Source organism: Montipora foliosa, chromosome 2 (assembly GCF_036669935.1).
Source record: "Montipora foliosa isolate CH-2021 chromosome 2, ASM3666993v2, whole genome shotgun sequence".
Taxonomy (NCBI): Eukaryota; Metazoa; Cnidaria; class Anthozoa; order Scleractinia; family Acroporidae; genus Montipora; species Montipora foliosa.
In genome coordinates, this window is record NC_090870.1 from 8,718,496 (window position 1) to 8,735,995 (window position 17,500).

The 17,500-nt window shown below is 40.0% G+C and overlaps 2 protein-coding genes and 1 non-coding gene across 6 annotated transcripts in view; all 3 read left to right on the forward strand.

The window, feature by feature from the left end:
* Positions 1–6,188, forward strand: part of LOC137992333 (centromere protein H-like) — a 16,432-nt gene extending 10,244 nt beyond the window's left edge. For 2 of the 4 annotated variants that reach the window (XR_011121675.1, XM_068837614.1), the window contains one exon: positions 6,115–6,188. The gene's annotated coding sequence lies outside the window, so the exon portion shown is untranslated. Of the gene's footprint in view, positions 1–396; positions 953–6,114 lie in introns of those variants that run through there. The other 2 variants (XR_011121674.1, XM_068837613.1) reach the window with 2 other exon arrangements.
* A 3,170-nt stretch (positions 6,189–9,358) lies between these two features.
* Positions 9,359–9,431, forward strand: Trnat-ggu (transfer RNA threonine (anticodon GGU)). The gene has a single exon. It is a non-coding gene; the product is annotated as a tRNA-Thr (tRNA).
* Positions 9,432–12,358: 2,927 nt separating this feature from the next.
* LOC137989180 (protein Wnt-7b-like) overlaps positions 12,359–17,500 on the forward strand; it is a 17,931-nt gene continuing 12,789 nt past the window's right edge. The window contains exons 1-2 of the mRNA XM_068835034.1: positions 12,359–12,746; positions 13,000–13,220. Of these exons, the coding sequence (XP_068691135.1) occupies positions 12,667–12,746; positions 13,000–13,220 (301 nt within the window). The 5' untranslated portion in view covers positions 12,359–12,666. The remainder of the gene's footprint in view (positions 12,747–12,999; positions 13,221–17,500) is intronic.

Sequence of the window (17,500 nt, forward strand, 5' to 3'; positions counted from 1 at the left end):
CTTGATTCAATTCCAAAAAAAACTTCAACGCTATGTGTAATATCGAAATTCGTTCAGAAAAATTATGTTGCCATAAAAAAAATCCGACCAAATTTCCTCATAAACACAAGCAAACAACCTTTGCATTGTTATGGCGATCGTTAGGATGTTGATTTGGCTGTGCGCGTGCGCAGGGTACAGCAGACCTCGGGAGAGATGCATGTTGGTGGTGTTCACGCGCGACCTCGAGTTTTTTTCCCGAACACGCTCACCAAAAATCTCTTCCCCAGAGCCCGCTTTTCTTTCGGTCAGCACCAAGAACACGGACTCTGGCCAGGGCTAATTTATGCGCAGTCGCAGTGAAATTCCAGTTTTGGAACCACTGGCAACCACTTGCTGTTGTTTCTAATTTTTTAGCTTGCGTAGACGAGCAGGAAGTCCGTGATTGGCTGGGCCTGCTTTGGAACTGGCTAAAGTCGGTGTTCTTGGTACGGACCAAATGTGGGCTCTGGGGACGAGATTGGCACAGTACGTTGAGAACAAGTCTAATCAACTCAAAGGTTAGTTTTTGGTGACATGGGAAAACCAGAGTACCCGGAGAAAACCTCTCTTGGCAGAGTAGAGATCCGACAAAATCAAAGCAAACGAGACGTTGAGGCCGGGAATCGAACCCGGGCCATAATGGTGGGAGGCGAGTGCCCTCATCGCTACGTCAACGCGCTTCTTGCAGGATGCAAAATCCAACCTTTGAGTTGAAGTGGGTTGATTTGACTCGAACTCAATGTACGGTGTCCCCAGTCAGTGCCGCAGTGCGAGATGACTTGGCACTTAAATAAAGTCCATTATCATGACAGTTTAAGTGCTATAGAAGCTTACTGGGTATCTCGTGCCCAGTAATCTATTCTTGGGTTTCACTCACGTAATCAACTGCCATGTTTTTCAACGAAAACAAAAGAAGACGTTAGCATAATAATAGCTTTCAATTCCCGGAGGATTGGATCGGGACACCAACAAGGCCGCCATTTCATTGTTTGGGGACACCAACATGGCGGCCGTGACGTCATGTGAAATCCAGGAATAGAAGATTACTGGGCATCTCTTGGAGGGACAGACGCACAAACGAGTGAGTGAAAGAACAGGTGGAAGGCTTAGCTGGAGAACAGAAACCCCTAATCCAAATTGCGTAGGAAAGGACAATGAAATTCTTCGGCCATGTCACGAGACATCCCGGTGACCTCAGGTTGGCCAACACCATCATGCATGGTCGGAGGGCGTGGTCGGCCACGGAAAAGTTGTAAGCAGTAAGCAGTAACCCATCGGAAGCTATTAGACTTGCTGAGATGAGAGAATTAAGAATAATCCAGAATGCGTCTACGGATCCTGAGAGTCATGACAGTCAGTGGAGCCTTTATAAAAGGGCCCCTCATGTTTTCACCCGTCCCTTGCCTTCACCACTGTTTTCGATCTTGTAAGTTTGGACACAGGGCGAAAACGGAATAAAAGGTATACGTTTTCAAATGATAACTTAAAGGATGTGAAGGAGGCCTGAGACAGATCAGTGACCGAACCCTCGATCCATAGTCCTCATCCGCGAAAACTTGAAAAGTTAACCAAATGAAATTACAAAGGCAGCAGTTTCTCCTTCGTTCTTTTAAGACCGAGTGTTGGCCGGGAAGAGTTCGAACCCGCAACTTCCCGCATCGTAGCCCAGGGCTAAACCCACTGAACCAGCTGTCTGTTGCCTTCTTAAGGAATGATATGTAGGTGCAGATCGATGTGCTCAGCGCTCACCATTCCGAATTACTGTTGTCTAATGTTGATCCAGGTTGTTTGTTTTAATTATACATTTATTTGGTAATTCTGCAAACTGTTGATATTGATTTCTAAAGAATAATATATACTACCAATACACGCAATTTTGGCGACTGTTGGCCAAGGGTCAGGCAGGTTGCTAAGAAATCAAAGGAAATGCCACCATTTTGGATTCTCATCTTACATACTCGCGCTGTTGACAGTTGGTTTAGCTAAAATCACTTGGTTCTTTGCAATTTCCTTTTAATCCAAAAATTGTTTAATACTCAGAAAACAATGGATATTTTCACGGCAAGGATATTATTTCGGCATCAAGAGTTTTAAATCATGCAAATCCATTTAACCGCCGAGGCGAAAAGATACGTGGCAAAACGTACCTCCGGGGCTCGGTTTCTTAAGTGGGGTAGTGTGGGAGTAAAAGTGAGACACCACTCCCCTGATTGTGTTGCTCCGACTTTTTTCAACATTTCCCTTTGACCAGCGCCGTTCGATCAGCTTTGAAACGTTATCAAAACAATTATGATCCCTGATCGTTTTGTGAAAGCGTTTATATTGCTTATCGCGTGAAAAACAAGCAGCTACTGGCAGTTAATATCTCCATTGGATTGTCATCAGTGAATATGATAACGTCAGATCAATGATCGTGAAGATGTATCCACTCACTAACTATGTGGGAACGGAAGAATGCCAAAATTGTTGCACCCGTTGTTGGCCTTTGTCTCGAGTATTTCCCTTCCATTTTAAATTGGCAAAACACATGCTGGTGTAAGAAGAAACGTATTTAGGTCCCGTCTGCACTGAACGTGATGGATTGCAATGCAATGCCTCATCTGCGAGGCATTTGGCGAAAATTTTCGTTATCTGACTCGATCTGGTGGTGCTTCGGTGTGGTGAAATTACGATAAAGTCACGTCTCATCTTGTCTTATCTTGAAATGATTAGCCTGCTTTGACCTTTTTGGCTTGTTTTTCGAATTCAATCCCATCTTTTTTTTTTTTTTTTTACACAGTCATATATTTTCCAAAATGTACAAAGTTGCACGCTAAAGCAAATAGAAGAAAATAAGTATTGTTATTTATATATTATTTACTAATTATTGGAATGACGATTGTCAATATGAAATTCAAATTATTTAAACAGATGCATGAGTTAAGTCTTCTAAAAGGCTGAGAGACATTTTTAATTCAGTGGCATTTAAGATAAAAATGTACTTTCCTTACAACTGTGAAGACCATGTCACAAAACCCAGACATTTACAGACTATTTACTTTGCGAGACGTCAAAAAATTGAAATTGTCCCGGGTTTGATTTTCAGTCTTGAGGAAAGAGCCGAGAATATCAAACGTTCTTGCGAGCGCATTTTTCGCTTGTGGAACGGCAATACGGAGCGATTTTTTTAAGGTAACGTTTTTACTTGTGGCAGACTAACAAAAACACGCCGGAAGGATTAGAATGCGACGTCTTCCGCTTGGAAAGTTGTAGTTTGTAATGCCTACGGCGTGTTATCGCTTGGGCCCTCGAGACGAATGTGGAGTAAAACCTCCGTTTTTCTATGCCCGTTAAGCCTCATTTACACTTGCAAGTTTTCCTTGTCTAGTCCACTTGTCAAGGAAAACTTGCCGACTGTACACTCTAGCAAGTTCCCCTTGTCAAGGAAAAACTTGTCATATTTTTCGGCCAGTTACATTGCCAAGGAAAACTTGTCAAGGAAAACTTGCTAGTGTAAATGAGGCTTTACTCGCTTAAAGAAATTTAAATTGTATTTTGGAGGATGTGTTAAACAACCCGGCCTTGATTATCACGTTTTGTTGCAGTCTTGGAAACTGGACTGATTGTACTATGCGGAGGCCGCATCTAGGCGCCGCTTCGTAGTTTCCATGCGGTCCGGCATAGAATGATCCTAAAGCACTGCACCACATCTGATCGGCTGGGAGTCGATGCCGGAGCATCCGAAAAAAAAAACCTGAAATATGGTAAACTTTCATTGCATCGCATGAGGAATACTCAGCTATATACCCAAAGCCAAAAATTAGAGGATCACATGGCACCATGCACGATCCACGTGACATTACAGAGGCAATGCTTTGTAGTATAAAAATTAGAGATTGCTAGTCAATAGTTCGATATTGCTCTCGCATTTTTCAAGCAAATGCAAATCTTCATCTGCACAGTTTGATGTATGTTTGTTTAAGGTGTCTAAGGTATTATTATTTGCAATCAGCAGACATTTAATTGAATGGATATTTGTTGGATTTGTATCAGTTGTCGCCATTCATGATAGCTTCCTTATAAGGGACACATGCAGCAAAGTATTACGTCTGTAAACACTCTCCAATTCGAGTGGGATACTTTTAAAATTCTAATTTCTTTATTGAAATTTGCACAGTTTAGTCCTATCAGCGCCCCCATTCATTTCTAACTCAAGATAAACGTTCAAGTTCATTCCATGCGTTAGCAGCTGTTAGCTTGTAGTCCGCGCCTTCCATTGTAAACTGTAAATGGCGACTCTGTGTCTGTCTCGTCTAGTTTCGCCGGGTAGCTAGTTATTGTTTCATCACATCTATGCTTGTCTTAACGACAATAATAAAAAAAATTCAGTCCTTTTAAGATGCGATAATTGCGCAACAGAAATAAGCTTTAAAAGTAGCCTTAATTTGAATAGTTACCCCTTCAATTGCAAGTTCTATATAACAGGATATGAAACGTGCCCAACTGAAGAACTTACAATTTTTACAAATTTGTGCAAAATTAAAATCCACAAATTTTGAATGAGAAGTTGTATTTTAAAGGAATTTTCTATTCCGCATTACGCCAGTTCGATTTTTTTAGTGTACAGTGCCACGGGTTGATTTTGCTGTGCAGATACCAAGTAGATGATGGCAAATTTTTTAAGTCGTTGACTTGTCGTGGTTTTTAAACTTTGGTGCGTCCATTGCTTTAGTTAAACAATCGTACAGTTCATTATTTTGCTAGCTCTAATTACGAAGCACTTAGCCGGTCCTCCCAGTATCATTCCGGTTTTTCATTTTCTTTCAACAAAGAAATTGCTCTTTTTATTCATATCGTCAATCAATAAAATATACTCTCACAAACTTGCTTTAGTACTAATGCATCAAAGAAGCCAGGGGTAAAAGTTGGTTTTACGTGTTTTCTTGAATGTTAGGTCATTCTCTCTCCGAAAAACAACAACAACAACAACAACAAAAAAGTACTGCAGATTTTTTGAAAATTACAAGCATTTTAAACCGTTATTCAGCATTTTACGTTTTCAAAAGGTCAATACTGAACTAAATGACACCATGCTGATTAAAGACTTCCCATGGTTGAAATTTGGCCAAGAGAAGCCGGAAAACAGTTGGGCTGGAAGCACGCGAGAGCAGATTGCTGAATCAAAACAAGCTTTTTGTCTATTGCTGTGGGTGGTATACTTTCGTTTTCATATTTGATAAATATGGTTTCTTTCACTAATGATTTGCATTGAGACAGAAGAGGGTGGGTCATAATTACAACAACATTTTGCAAAGCTGATTGTTATCTGAATAGCTACAATTGTAGCTTCAGGGAAAATGTGAAAAACACATGCTCTGATAAACATTCCTCGTGACGGTCCCCTCCCAAGATTTAACAACTACCACATTTCCTACATTGCTTGAAGTTTTGCCTGTTCAACAGGTTTAATCTCCTGCTTAACCCTTGGAGAGGCCTTAAGCGATAATATTGACTAAAGTCCGGTTTAAATTACAGCATGATAAATTGAAATTTTATTGCTCTGAAACTAAGAATGGTGGCTAGAGGGATTAGCATTTAAGGCCATAACAGATATTAGGGACCCTTAATTAGATCTTAGAATGAGGACGACTACTAATACGACTTTTCCGTTCTGAGCACGCGCACTTCAAAAAATATCTCCCTCAACACCTTATGCGCATTCTCAGTACGGAAAACTCTAATTCGTCGTCCGATCTAAAGGCCCCTTTGTATTCAGCGGGGGAGGGGGGGGGGCGCAAGGGCGGATTCAGGATTTTTCTTAGGAGGGGATGCACCTCTAAGGGATTGTGTAGCTGACTGGTGACGTTTTTTTGCAGAATACCAGTTCTATTAGAAAATCTCAAGTCATCTCGGGATGGGGAGGGGGGGGGGGGTGCGCACCCTCTGCACCCTCCCCCTAGAGCGCTCTTCGCCTACCAACATGGTCCGACTTAAAATCCATGATGGTGCCATATGTGCGTTGATTTTATTGTTCCTCCACTCTCTTTCTCTCCGATTTTCTTCTTCTCCCTCAAAATCAATATGTGATTTACGTTGATTTAATTTGCCTTTTAGATGACCGCCTGTTGAAAAACTGTCACAGGATAGTAACGTCTCCCTCTTTAAATAAAGCTTGTTATTCGTTGTAATTCGCTGCTATTCATTATACTGTCATTGCCGTCAACAGAAATTGAAAACTTGATTTTCGTAATGTATTAATGAAATCCTTGTTTTTTAAAAGACTATTTCATTTGTAAAGTAGATTCTAGGGGAACATATGGAAGTTATATTTTAAGGGAGACAACCGCTCTTTATTTCATGACAAAGGGGGTAAAAATTTTTCCCTGTCTCAAGAGGAAATATGTGTCACAGGTGACAGAAAACTTTGTTATTTATTTTTCTTCTAGAAAATGTGTTGAAAGTTATGCTTTAAAGAAAATAAGGAGCGTTGTTTTTCATATGTCCTTTTCGGTCCCAAAACTGAAGATTTGAGCATTTTAGCACAAAGAGCTTTTGTCTAATAAAAAACAGGGCAATCGTAACATGTCACAATTACTCAAGGAAATCTTTTAAAATCGATTTTAAACTTCATTTTTTCCGGATACAAAAGCCTTCTTTGAAAAAAAAAAACATTGATTCTGTACATTGTTTCTTATGGTTAAAGAGTTATTTTCTGTTGGAGACGAGGTTCCTTATGTTCTTTGCTTTTTGAAGGTTTACTCTTTTTTGCGTTCATATTTTTTTCCGCGACGATTTTATTTTTGATGTCCAAGGACTAATTTTTTGTTCTTTCTATGGCCAACTGTTGATTTCTTTTCAAATTTTGTTGCTTAATGTTTGTAATATGTTTCTTCGAGTACGTGTAAAATTTTGGAAATGGTTTTGTCACAAGATTGTTTGCCTTTTAGTTTTAACTTTCGACTTTTTTACCATTTTCACCTTAAAATTACTTCTGGGAAGCATTTTATGTGTGCGAAACCAGCCTAGTTACCGTTTTATCCTGAGTTAGCGAGAATAGACCATTTCACGGTTTCTGACGCCATATTGGTTGGGGCAAACTCTGCTTAAATAGGCCATTTCCGAGTTAACGTCTGCCTCCTCTTCAAAGCGAGTCTAAGTGCGAAGTTTTTCTTATGAAAATTAGTTTTCATTCATATGTAAAGTAGAACTAATTACCATCACAAAAACCTCGCACTTAGACTCGCTTTGAAGAGGAGGCAGACATGAACTCGGAATTGGCCTATTACAGTGAATGTATGGGAATTTTGCCGACTTAGTGGAACCTTTATAAATCCTCTAAGGGCTGACGATGCGGATAGCGAGAATACGTATCAAAAAGCACTTCTATTGAGATTATCTTCGTGAAGTATGACGATCAGAATCACAAGCTATAACGACCGTAAACGAAATTTGTAAATTTCATATAAACCCTTGTAAACAAAATTAAAGTTTTAGACGTTGTGTCTTGTGCAATGATCCAGTTGTCCGTTGAGTGAATGATATTAATAAAATGACCAAAAATATTTTTAAAACTTTTGAAATCTGCCTTTCTGCAGCAGAGTTATGAATGTTTACATGCGAATGCCCCCCAATCAAGATGGCGTCAAAAACCTTGAAAAGGTCTATTGGCTTACGACCTACTACGGTTGAACTGAATAAAGGACGCTCAAACCAGTTTCAACTCATGCAGAAAACCGCACTATTTGCAAGGATTGAATGTACCCAACTGTTTCCTGCAACGGCAAAAAAATTATGGAGCTATATGAAACACCAATAATTGCTTAACGAGGTGATGATGTGACGTAATAGGTCATCATGGCAACAAAAGATCCATGTAATAACACCCTAAAACTAAGATGCTTACATCTCACAAACGAACTTTGTAAGCCCCAGTTTTACTCAATGTTGGAAAGTGATAAGCAGACTCAGATAGAACTCTCTGGGATGTTAAAAAAAAACATTCTCTGGAGCAGTCATAATTTAGCCTCCTTCGTGAAGGGTTCTTTTCAACTTTCAAAAGCTGTATGAAGCCTTTTAAAACGTTAAAAAAGGAGAATATATAAAAGAGCCATAAAAGTAGCTGGAGGTCGGTAAAGTTTCAAAAACAGAATCGTACAAGTATTTTCATATTTTTCTTTTAAACTCTTTAAAATGGATTTGTAATTTATTTGGATAGTATCTTGATGAAGGAAGAGAATACGGTACAAAATCAGAAAAGCGAAAAAGAATTCTTATGAAAGTAAAATGCTTGGAAGCTTGGAAGCCACGAGTTTCACTTTATTGCTTTCAGCGAAGAACGGACAAGATTGAATGCGCATTTAGAACACTGGAGGATAATAATCGATTTTAAATTCACTTTAAAACACCGATTATTTCCAAACAAGATGTGATCATTATTGCGATGTAATGAGTTTCCTTGGCAACGGGAAAGCCCAGCAAAAAAAAACACGCTATATTTTGGATTTAGTTGCTCATTTCTCAAAAACGAACTCGGTGACCCCCCTTTTTTATTACTGAAAAGTGGTTAGAAGGCCACGATGAAACTTTTGGCAAAGTTTAAAAAGATTCTGTCCAGAGGATTCAGAGCTACCTTAAAAAAATCACAAAATTAAGGTGGAAAGTGCGGAAAGTTTCATCATGCCCTTCTGATTACTTTTCAGAAAGAAAAATTGGGGGCAACTAAAGACAAAATAAAGGGTGTTTTTACAGGACTTGCCCGTTTCCACGGTGACATATTACGTCACAATAATGATTGTATCTTGTTCAGCCATAATTCATGTTTCATGCGGTACCGCAATATTGCCAATACATGATTACAACGTTGTGTTTCCGATCCGCTTCTAATAAGAGCGTCACTTGGAAGCGTTGAAACTGGTTCGAGCCTCCTTAACACTGGAAAACTGCGAGAGATAACGTTACATTCGGAGCTTTTAAAGAGATAATGACATTAGAGAAGATAGAAATGATCCTTGTACTTGACTGGATAACACTAAAGCCTGATTTATAGTAGCAAGTTTTCCTTGACAAGTTTTCCTTGGCAGTGTAAATTGAAAAATATGACACGTTTTGTCCTTGACAAGTGTCTTTGTTAAAAAACTAGTTTTTGAACAAGGACACTTGTCAAGGACAAAACGTTTCAAGGACGATATTTGCTAGCGTAAATTACTTGTCAAGGAAAACGTGTCATATTTTCCAAGGAAAACTTGTCAAGGAAAACTTGCAAGTGTGTACAGTCGGCAAGTTTTCCTTGACATTTGGGCTTGTCAAGGAAAACTTGCTAGTGTAACTGAGGCTTTACTGGACCGTCTCTCAACTGATTGGCTTCATAGCTCAGTTGGAAGAGCATTGCACCGGTATCGCAGAGGTCATGGGTTCGAATCCCGTTGAAGCCGGCTGAAATTTTCAGGTGTCTATAGAGCGGTTTTCAAATGAGTGTCGTAAAACCAAAACCAAAGTAATTACTTTGGCCAATCAAAGACAATCCAGTAAACCAGTCAAAGGTCGAAGTAATTACACGTAGCCGACGCAAAGCGCGGGAAAATGTGCACGCGCGAGCCGCGATTGGTTTTGGTTTTACTTCTTATTGGTTGAAAAAGTGGCGCGAGAACTTTGGACCAATCACTGAGTGAAGTTATGCAAAACCAAAGTAATTCACTAATTTCTTTCGACACTCAATTGAAAACCGCTCCAAATTACTTAAATTGCAAGGAAGGATTACGTTTTTGCGAACGTTGGCCGTGTAGCACTTATATTCGAACAGACTTAACTGATTAGAGTGTAATGTGAAGTGCTCAGTATCTACCCCATAGGAACCATGTGAGCGTTAGCACTACTAATGGAAAGGAGCCCACACAAGTACAGAGAAAAACTCTGACCAGGGTGGGAATTGAAGCCACGACCTTCGGGTTAGATCACCGCTGCTCTATCGACTAAGCTACAAGGTCAGACGGGGGCAAGCCCTGGGAACTGAAGATGTTAAAGTCACGGCAATGAAAATGTTCAAGTACAAGGAAGGATTACGTTTTTGCAAACGTTGGCCGTGTAGCACTTATATTTGAACAGACTTAACTGATTAGAGTGTAATGTGAAGTGCTAGGTTTCTACCCCATTTGAACCATGTGAGGGTTAGCCCTACTGATGGAAATGGGCCCACACAAGGACAGAGAAAAACTCTGACCAGGGTGGGAAATGAACCCACGACCTTCGGGTTTGATCACCTATGCTCTACCGACTGAGCTACAGGGAGGCGACGCCCATCTGGTCAGAGTTTTTCTCTGTCCTTGTGTGGGCCCATTTCCATCAGTAGGGCTAACGCTCACATGGTTCATATGGGGTACAAAACTAGCACTTCACATTACACTCTAATCAGTTAATTACTTAAATTGCCCTGTTAAGTGCGAAGATCACTTCTATCTTTCATCTATAACCAGCACTTCAAATATACATTTTTTTCAGATAATGACTTTCAAAGGCATCACGTCACTAAATGTACTATTCTGGCAGTATTCTTGTTTCACAAACCGGAGTTTCGAGTCGCTGTGCAAACCTCTTGGCAAACATCCTTTAGGCCGGATATTTATTTTAGGCAATTTTTCTTCACTGCGAGAGTGCGATAAACCTCTGGGAAGATGCTGAGTATCGATGGCTTAAAACAATTTGAGCGATTTTTGATTCATATTGATTAACCAAATGAAAGCACTTATCTCCCAGCCGAGGTGTTAAAAACAACCTCGAGAATTCCACATACAGTTGTAAATTAAAAATATGGAAATTTGAATGCAAATACTTTCTTACATGTTAAACTCTTTTCTTTCTCTAGACCAAGGTGAATGAAACTCCAGTTTTTTACATAAACAAATTTCTCTTTTATGAGCTGGTGTGGTCAATTTTATTACAACGATTTGTGCATCAAATCGGGGCTGTTATCGGTTCTTGTTGCGATGATATTACAGTTTTCTTGTTGCAATCGACAGTAGAGTACTTTTACGACGGCAGCCTAAAATGCGATAAACCAGCAATGTCTCACGCTTGAGAGCCCAAATTTTTAATAACCTCTCGATATATTCCTGTGGTAAACGAAGGCGGTTCCACAATTTATCCACCTTAAACGAGTCGGAGAAAAAACAAAAATAATCATTTCAATTGATTATTTTCCGGATGTTGTCCTCCATTCCTAAAAAGCCCCCAGCACTATCTGCTTCTTTGAACTTTTGTAACAATTTTGCGAAATTTCGTGCGTCTAGTCATGTAGCGCGAAATAAAAACGATGATGTCGTCTTCTACCTAATTCTTGCCTTCGAAATTTTTCTTTTCCCAATTATACAGGATATAAAAACACAAAATCCGCTCAAACTGTCATCATGATTTATTTTTTATTGAAATTCCGCAAATGTTCCGTCGACAAGGCAGTGAATGCAAAGTCAATCGGCAATGGAGACATATAATCAAGTTTCGCAATAAAACGGTTTTATCCGGCTGAAAAGAGAGATTGAAGTCAATTTTTGATTAGGTTTATCTCAAGTATAATACTCTTAAAATACGCGAATCGTCTTGAACTCTTGACCCTAGTGTTATTTTAGCGAAGAAAACTGAAGCAAAGCTAGATGCAAGAGAAGCATTTATGCGCCGTATTGCATACTTTGCGGTCGGTTTTCTAAATAGCTAGTTACATTTGACCAAGGGGGACCAAAGGGTTTTCAAAACCAAGCTGTCTCAAAAGGCGCCGATTTAAAAAGCAAGCTTTACACCAAACTCATTTTCAGCATCATTGCTCATGGCTATATGTTTGATCTCTATGGTTATCCTTTTTTTCTCGTTTATAGCTTTTTTATCAGCGAAAGAAACAGTAATATAGCACTCACAGCAAGATATTTTCTGCACTCAAAGTTGTATTTAAAATTGGGTGCAATGACGGGGTATGTGTTTCATCTTTAATAAATAACAAAGAAACGTTTAATTAGTAAAAATTTGAGTGTGTAATTGAGCTGGACGGATTAGGGTTGGCGCTACCGTTTCTGCAATCAAACCGGATTTGCCGAAATTAGCAACTTGCGTATATTCCATGGCTGATTTCGGGTGTGTTCTCGTAACTACCTTGCCTGTCTGCTTCTCGAACGTATGGCCGCAAATCATTCCGTGGTTTCCGGCCCAGTGTTCGATTTGAATTTCGTCCTATGTCGGGTTTTGTTTTGACAAGCGTTTTGTCTTGATGTTATTAGGTGATTTACTGGGAAAATAGAAGCCATCTAACACAATAAATTGACGGACCAATCAAAACGCGAGCCTTCGTAAGCCCCATTCTTCCATCAGATTGACTTGATTCGGCTCATATCAATCGCGCAATTGCCAAGATTACTGGCTTGTGAAGGCGATCAAGCGTTATTTTGTCAAGTACGTTCTTGACCTCAAGTACACTGTTTGTTCGAATACCTCGATAAATTGAAACCACTTGCAAAAGTGAGAATAAGTCTGCGGGAGAAATCTCGAAAACGCGATTTCGGCAAATTCGAGTTAAAACCCCGAGGAGCTTTCCGAGATTGACACTTACAAGTCATTAAGCCATCGCACACGAGTCCAGCCAACCGAGGGCTTCACACGTTGGAAAATCGAACAAACTGCAAACAAAGAATGATGGTAACACGCGTTTGGCTTTGGGCATTTTTGTCCATTCTTTTCTTCGCAACGATCAAGAGGCACGTCAAAGCAAGGCAAGTATGGTGATGATCATGTTTATATTTGTAAACTGCTTTTAATTCAAAGCGAGCAGAAGTCGTTTGCAATTGATGCGTGAAACGTACATGTAGTCACTTGAGTTTAAGTGAATGGAACCGAGATGTTTGGCTTCTTAAGTCGGTCAGCGCGTGCAAGCGAGATAAGGGGTTTTCACGTGCGAGGGAGGTCTTAAATGTCAGAAGTTGTTTCGTTGCCGCATGGCTGAAAGAGTTTCATTCTTCTTCGTAGGAATCCTCGAGCAATTACCTCGGAAGCCTTGACGTTTTGCTCGGGGCTAACGGGAAGTAAGAACAAGAGATGTTCAAATTTTCCAGAGATGGGACTGTCTGCTCGAGACGGTGTGGAGTTAGCGTTAGAGCAGTGCAGAAGTCAGTTTACAGACCTCCGGTGGAATTGCTCCGGGGTCACGGTGGCTGATGTTTTTCAGACTCAAAGAATGCTCAAAGCTGGTGAGTTATAAATGTACAAATAACGCTCAAACTTTCAACTGAACTTCCCTCACTTCATTCAACACGCACCAAAGGTGGACAGACATTCACTCTGTGCTTCCGCCCTCGCTAACCCCTCTTTGATACATGCCTAAGATTGTTTCCGATTTCTTGTCTTTTGGACTCAGTTCACCATTATTTTCAAGCCATTTGGAATGCCGCTTTAATTTGCTCTGTAGTGGATTATTTGTGAAATAGTCACAACGTTTTCATCGATCGTCCCTTTGTTGCGTTTACGCAGAGACCTCTCATCCACACGTGTTTTTCTCGTTGCATGGACAAAGATCAGAGGAAATGTTTTGTTTCAGAAATACGTTCTTGCTCTCCTTGTGAGATCCTCTTCTTGTCTCTTCTTTCAAGCTACAAACCAATACGGAATAGTTGTAGCAAGGAATGGTGAAATTTTGCATGGCCTTCGCTTCTTTGCCTGGGGCGTTGCAACATACCCCAGCCTTCGTTGACGCAAGTTTTTTTGCTGCTCGCATTTTTGAACAGTAGGGTGCGTGATTTGAGAGAATTTTTTAGCTTTATTCATTTTATTTGAGACTTGTGTTCTAACACACAGTTAAGTAAATCTGTCAACACAAGTATTTTTGTTGGGCAGAGCCGTTGATTGGAACCCTTTGGCAACTGCTGAATGATCTTGTCTTATTCCGATATATCATTTCTTTTTTGGCTTATTAGCTGTGTGCCTCTCTGTCTGCACACACATTGAACGAATGTAAAAGGCTTAAGCAATCACTTTGTAATTTGCTTCCTGCCAAGCACTGATCTGAAAATCAAACACTTCCAATCTTTGGTATTTGCTACCACCCCGTTTCGATCTTTTTAAGCGAGGCGCCGAGTTCGCTCTGTTTTCGCGCCATAATCGTGTCTCTTTTCCGTAGCTATCCAAAGAATTGCGAAGAACTGATTCGTCTGTGCGTTGATATCTGCATCCCAGAATTCGGAGATCGTTTTGGGATTTAACGGTCTTTTTGGATGAATACATCGGGAGACACGATCTCTGTTTTCATTGAAAGCCGTCCACTAATGCCACCGTTACAAACTAAGCTGGCGTGGCGTGATACCAGCACCAGCTTGTTGCAGTATCGACCAGTATCTTTAACTCATTAATCTCCCTTATCTAACACAGCACAGATGTTAAATCATGTGCTGGAGTGTGTACATACGAGCTACAACGTCATGCTTACCGGCCGTGGTTACAATCTGACGTAATGATGTCTATTTGTTTACAGCCTAAAACCCTTTGTTGTAAATAGCTCTTTTTCACTACACTCGTCGAACGTGGTTGCGACTTAAGCTTTTAATTTTCCGGTTCTTTCAATAGTAATATGTGAAAAGAGGCGAAGAGAATTTTGAAAACAAACAACATAAGCGAACACATTCAAATCATCGAGTGGGTGCTCTGAGTGAAACTCGCGCACACGCTCGTTTTTGCGGGCCTGAACTCACGCGAGTGGATGACTCGCGAGTTGTGTTATTTCGTTGGAACTTTCAATTTCCGTTCTGTTTTTTACGATTACTATAGAAAGTCCTTGACCTGTGTTGAAAAATATTTCCTTCACGCGTGGGTTGGTTCTGTCGCAGTTCACGAAAAGCAAGGCGTAAATTACCCAAAAATTAACTACTTGTGCGTCAGTGTTTCACGTTTCCTGTGGAATTCACCACAACAAAAAACATTAACTGTCATTCCACCCATTAGTCTGCTTGGCTTTTGCCTTTGTAAACATCGGAACACGAAATGCGTTTCCTTTGCCCAATTTTGTCCTAAAAATTTGGAGCCTTGTGGGCTGTTTCCTTCAGATTAATTAAAAGACTTTTAGTGCATTGTTGACGTTTTGTTCCCCGAAAATTTCTTCCTGACTGCTAACATCTGTTAGAAAAAAATCTAAGTAATCCCGAAATAGATTATTCCTTACAGTCATAGTAAATCTATCAACAAATATCTTCATTGCTTTTTGCAATTATTACGGGCTTAAGAACCCCGAGGCTGTACTCTTTTTGTCTATTGCTCTTTTGTGAAGTAGATGGCTGCGAAAATTATCCATCGTGAAATTAAACAAAAATAAGGGCGTCAGAATGGACAATTGAAAGCTTTTCAAGCTATCACAAGTTCAAACAAGTTTCAGTGACATTTTTTTGTTTTCACTCTATTCTTCTGCGGAAACATCCTTTTGAATTCTTTGATCGCCATATGATAAGAACCTGACACGATATATTCAAAAGAACAAGTAAAATCTAATAGTGGTGAGCTTTTGTAAACACACTGAACCCAAAAAAGGTGTTACAGATGGCCTCGAATGTTTACTCAAAAATCGAGAAATGTTTATTTTGGTCACATATTCCGTCGTTCCTCTTAAATTGGTTGCGTTGTCTCACGTCTTCAAAGTCTTTTTTTTTCATTTCGTCTACTGATGGAATGCTGTAGCTTGGGAACAAATCGAGTTTGACCTGCTCACACTTGGCTTGACTCATTCGCAGAGAAGTGGAGTAGGGTTAGTCGGTAGGTTTATGGCTTCGAGTCCCGTAAAAGGCTGGAATTTTGACAGGCTTCTTCGTTTCTGAGGCATCATTTGAACTGCTTAATTAAGTTGCTTAAGTTGCCTCTATTACGATGATCTTTAACTTACAAAATCGTTTCGTATCCATAGGTCTAATATTGTCTATCATGTATTTTCTATAGTCGCCGGTAATTTGTCATGTCGCCGCTGTTAAAAAAAAAAAAAAAACAATTTGGTGTTTTTAGAGTTTCGTCCGTTTTTACTCGGACACTCGTATTTCAAACAGTGCTTAAAGCTGTCATCTAGATCATGTATTTATTGCAAGCATGGATAATTGTTTCAAAACACAGAAGCTACGTTCTCCCACCCACGAGGTCCCTGGATACAGTCGTATCACTATGCCAACGTCACAGCAGTGAGATTTTATTGGTATATCATAGGGCAAGCTCATAGATTGCCGAAACGTTTTGGAAGTTTTTGCCGAAAAGTAAGTTAAGTAAGTCTTTTTTTGTAGTTAGCGAAGGGATGTAGCATTCCAGCAAGGTACTCAGTTTGTGCCTCTCGCATTTTATGGTGAGCATGTAGTTGCCCGTTTAGGAAGGAGTACTAGTGATGGTATCCTGGGTAAGCGCACAGTTGACTTACTCCTTTGCGGCTTTGGATCGATACTTTAGGTCGAGTTTCTGGTTTTTCTCTAAAACTGTGCTTCTTGAGTTTCTTCCTTTTTCGGTTAGTCTTCCTTCATCAATCTATTGTTGTTCAGCCGCATTCACCATCAGCGCTTTCTTTCCTCTAGGGACCTCATAGCTTGCATTTTTGGCATTTAAGGGCTTGTTCGCCTGAAGAGTCATTCACACAACACAACCATATAATTTTGCACGGTTCTGGTCCCATTTGTTCGAAGGGTGGATAACGCTATCCACTGCGGCATAAATCACTGTCCAGTAGATGAACATTAGCAAAACCAATTGAGTTATCCACTGGATAGTGATTTATCCAGTACATAGCACTATCCACCCTTCGAACAACTTGGGGCTGGGCGAACGTATATATTTTGTTTTAGTTGCACTTAATCGTTGGGAGCCCTCTCTGATTACTAGCAGCTTAGCTCTGCTACACAGTTTTTTCTCGTGCTCTCTCACTACGATGGATTATTTGATGTCTTTGTCATTCTTACAAGCTGCTGTGCTTGTCATTCTTACAAGCTGCTGTGCAGCATTGGAGATCGCTCTGGTCTGGAATAATTGCAACAGGTCGTATTCTTTGCGCGGGCATTGTTGTTTTTGTTTGCTCTGCGGCGTAATACAGAGAATCAGCTATACAAGTCAGACTGAGGCTAGACTGGATTAAAGAGTTCTCTTTTCTTCTCCTCATCTTGAAAAAAGGAAAACGGTCTTTGTTTTGCTCAGTCCTTTTTTCCCAACGGACAGTATGTGAAATGTCATAGATATGAACTAAAAATGTAATCCTGAATGTGTTTGAATTGCCTAACACATCTCCTATTTGGATATCCTCAAATGCGTTTTACAGGAAGAAGCAGTGAAAGAAATATCTCAATTTAAAAATAAAATGAAAAAGAAAAAAAAAACCCAGCTGGCAGTAAAGTCGTATTCCCGAACCGTTTTTCATTTTCAGGTCTAGTCAAATCAAATGACTCTATGAGCATTTTTTTCTCCTTTGTAGGAATGCGGAACGCCCTTTGTATACCTCCACCGGTTCTTTAAAATTTTTTAGTTA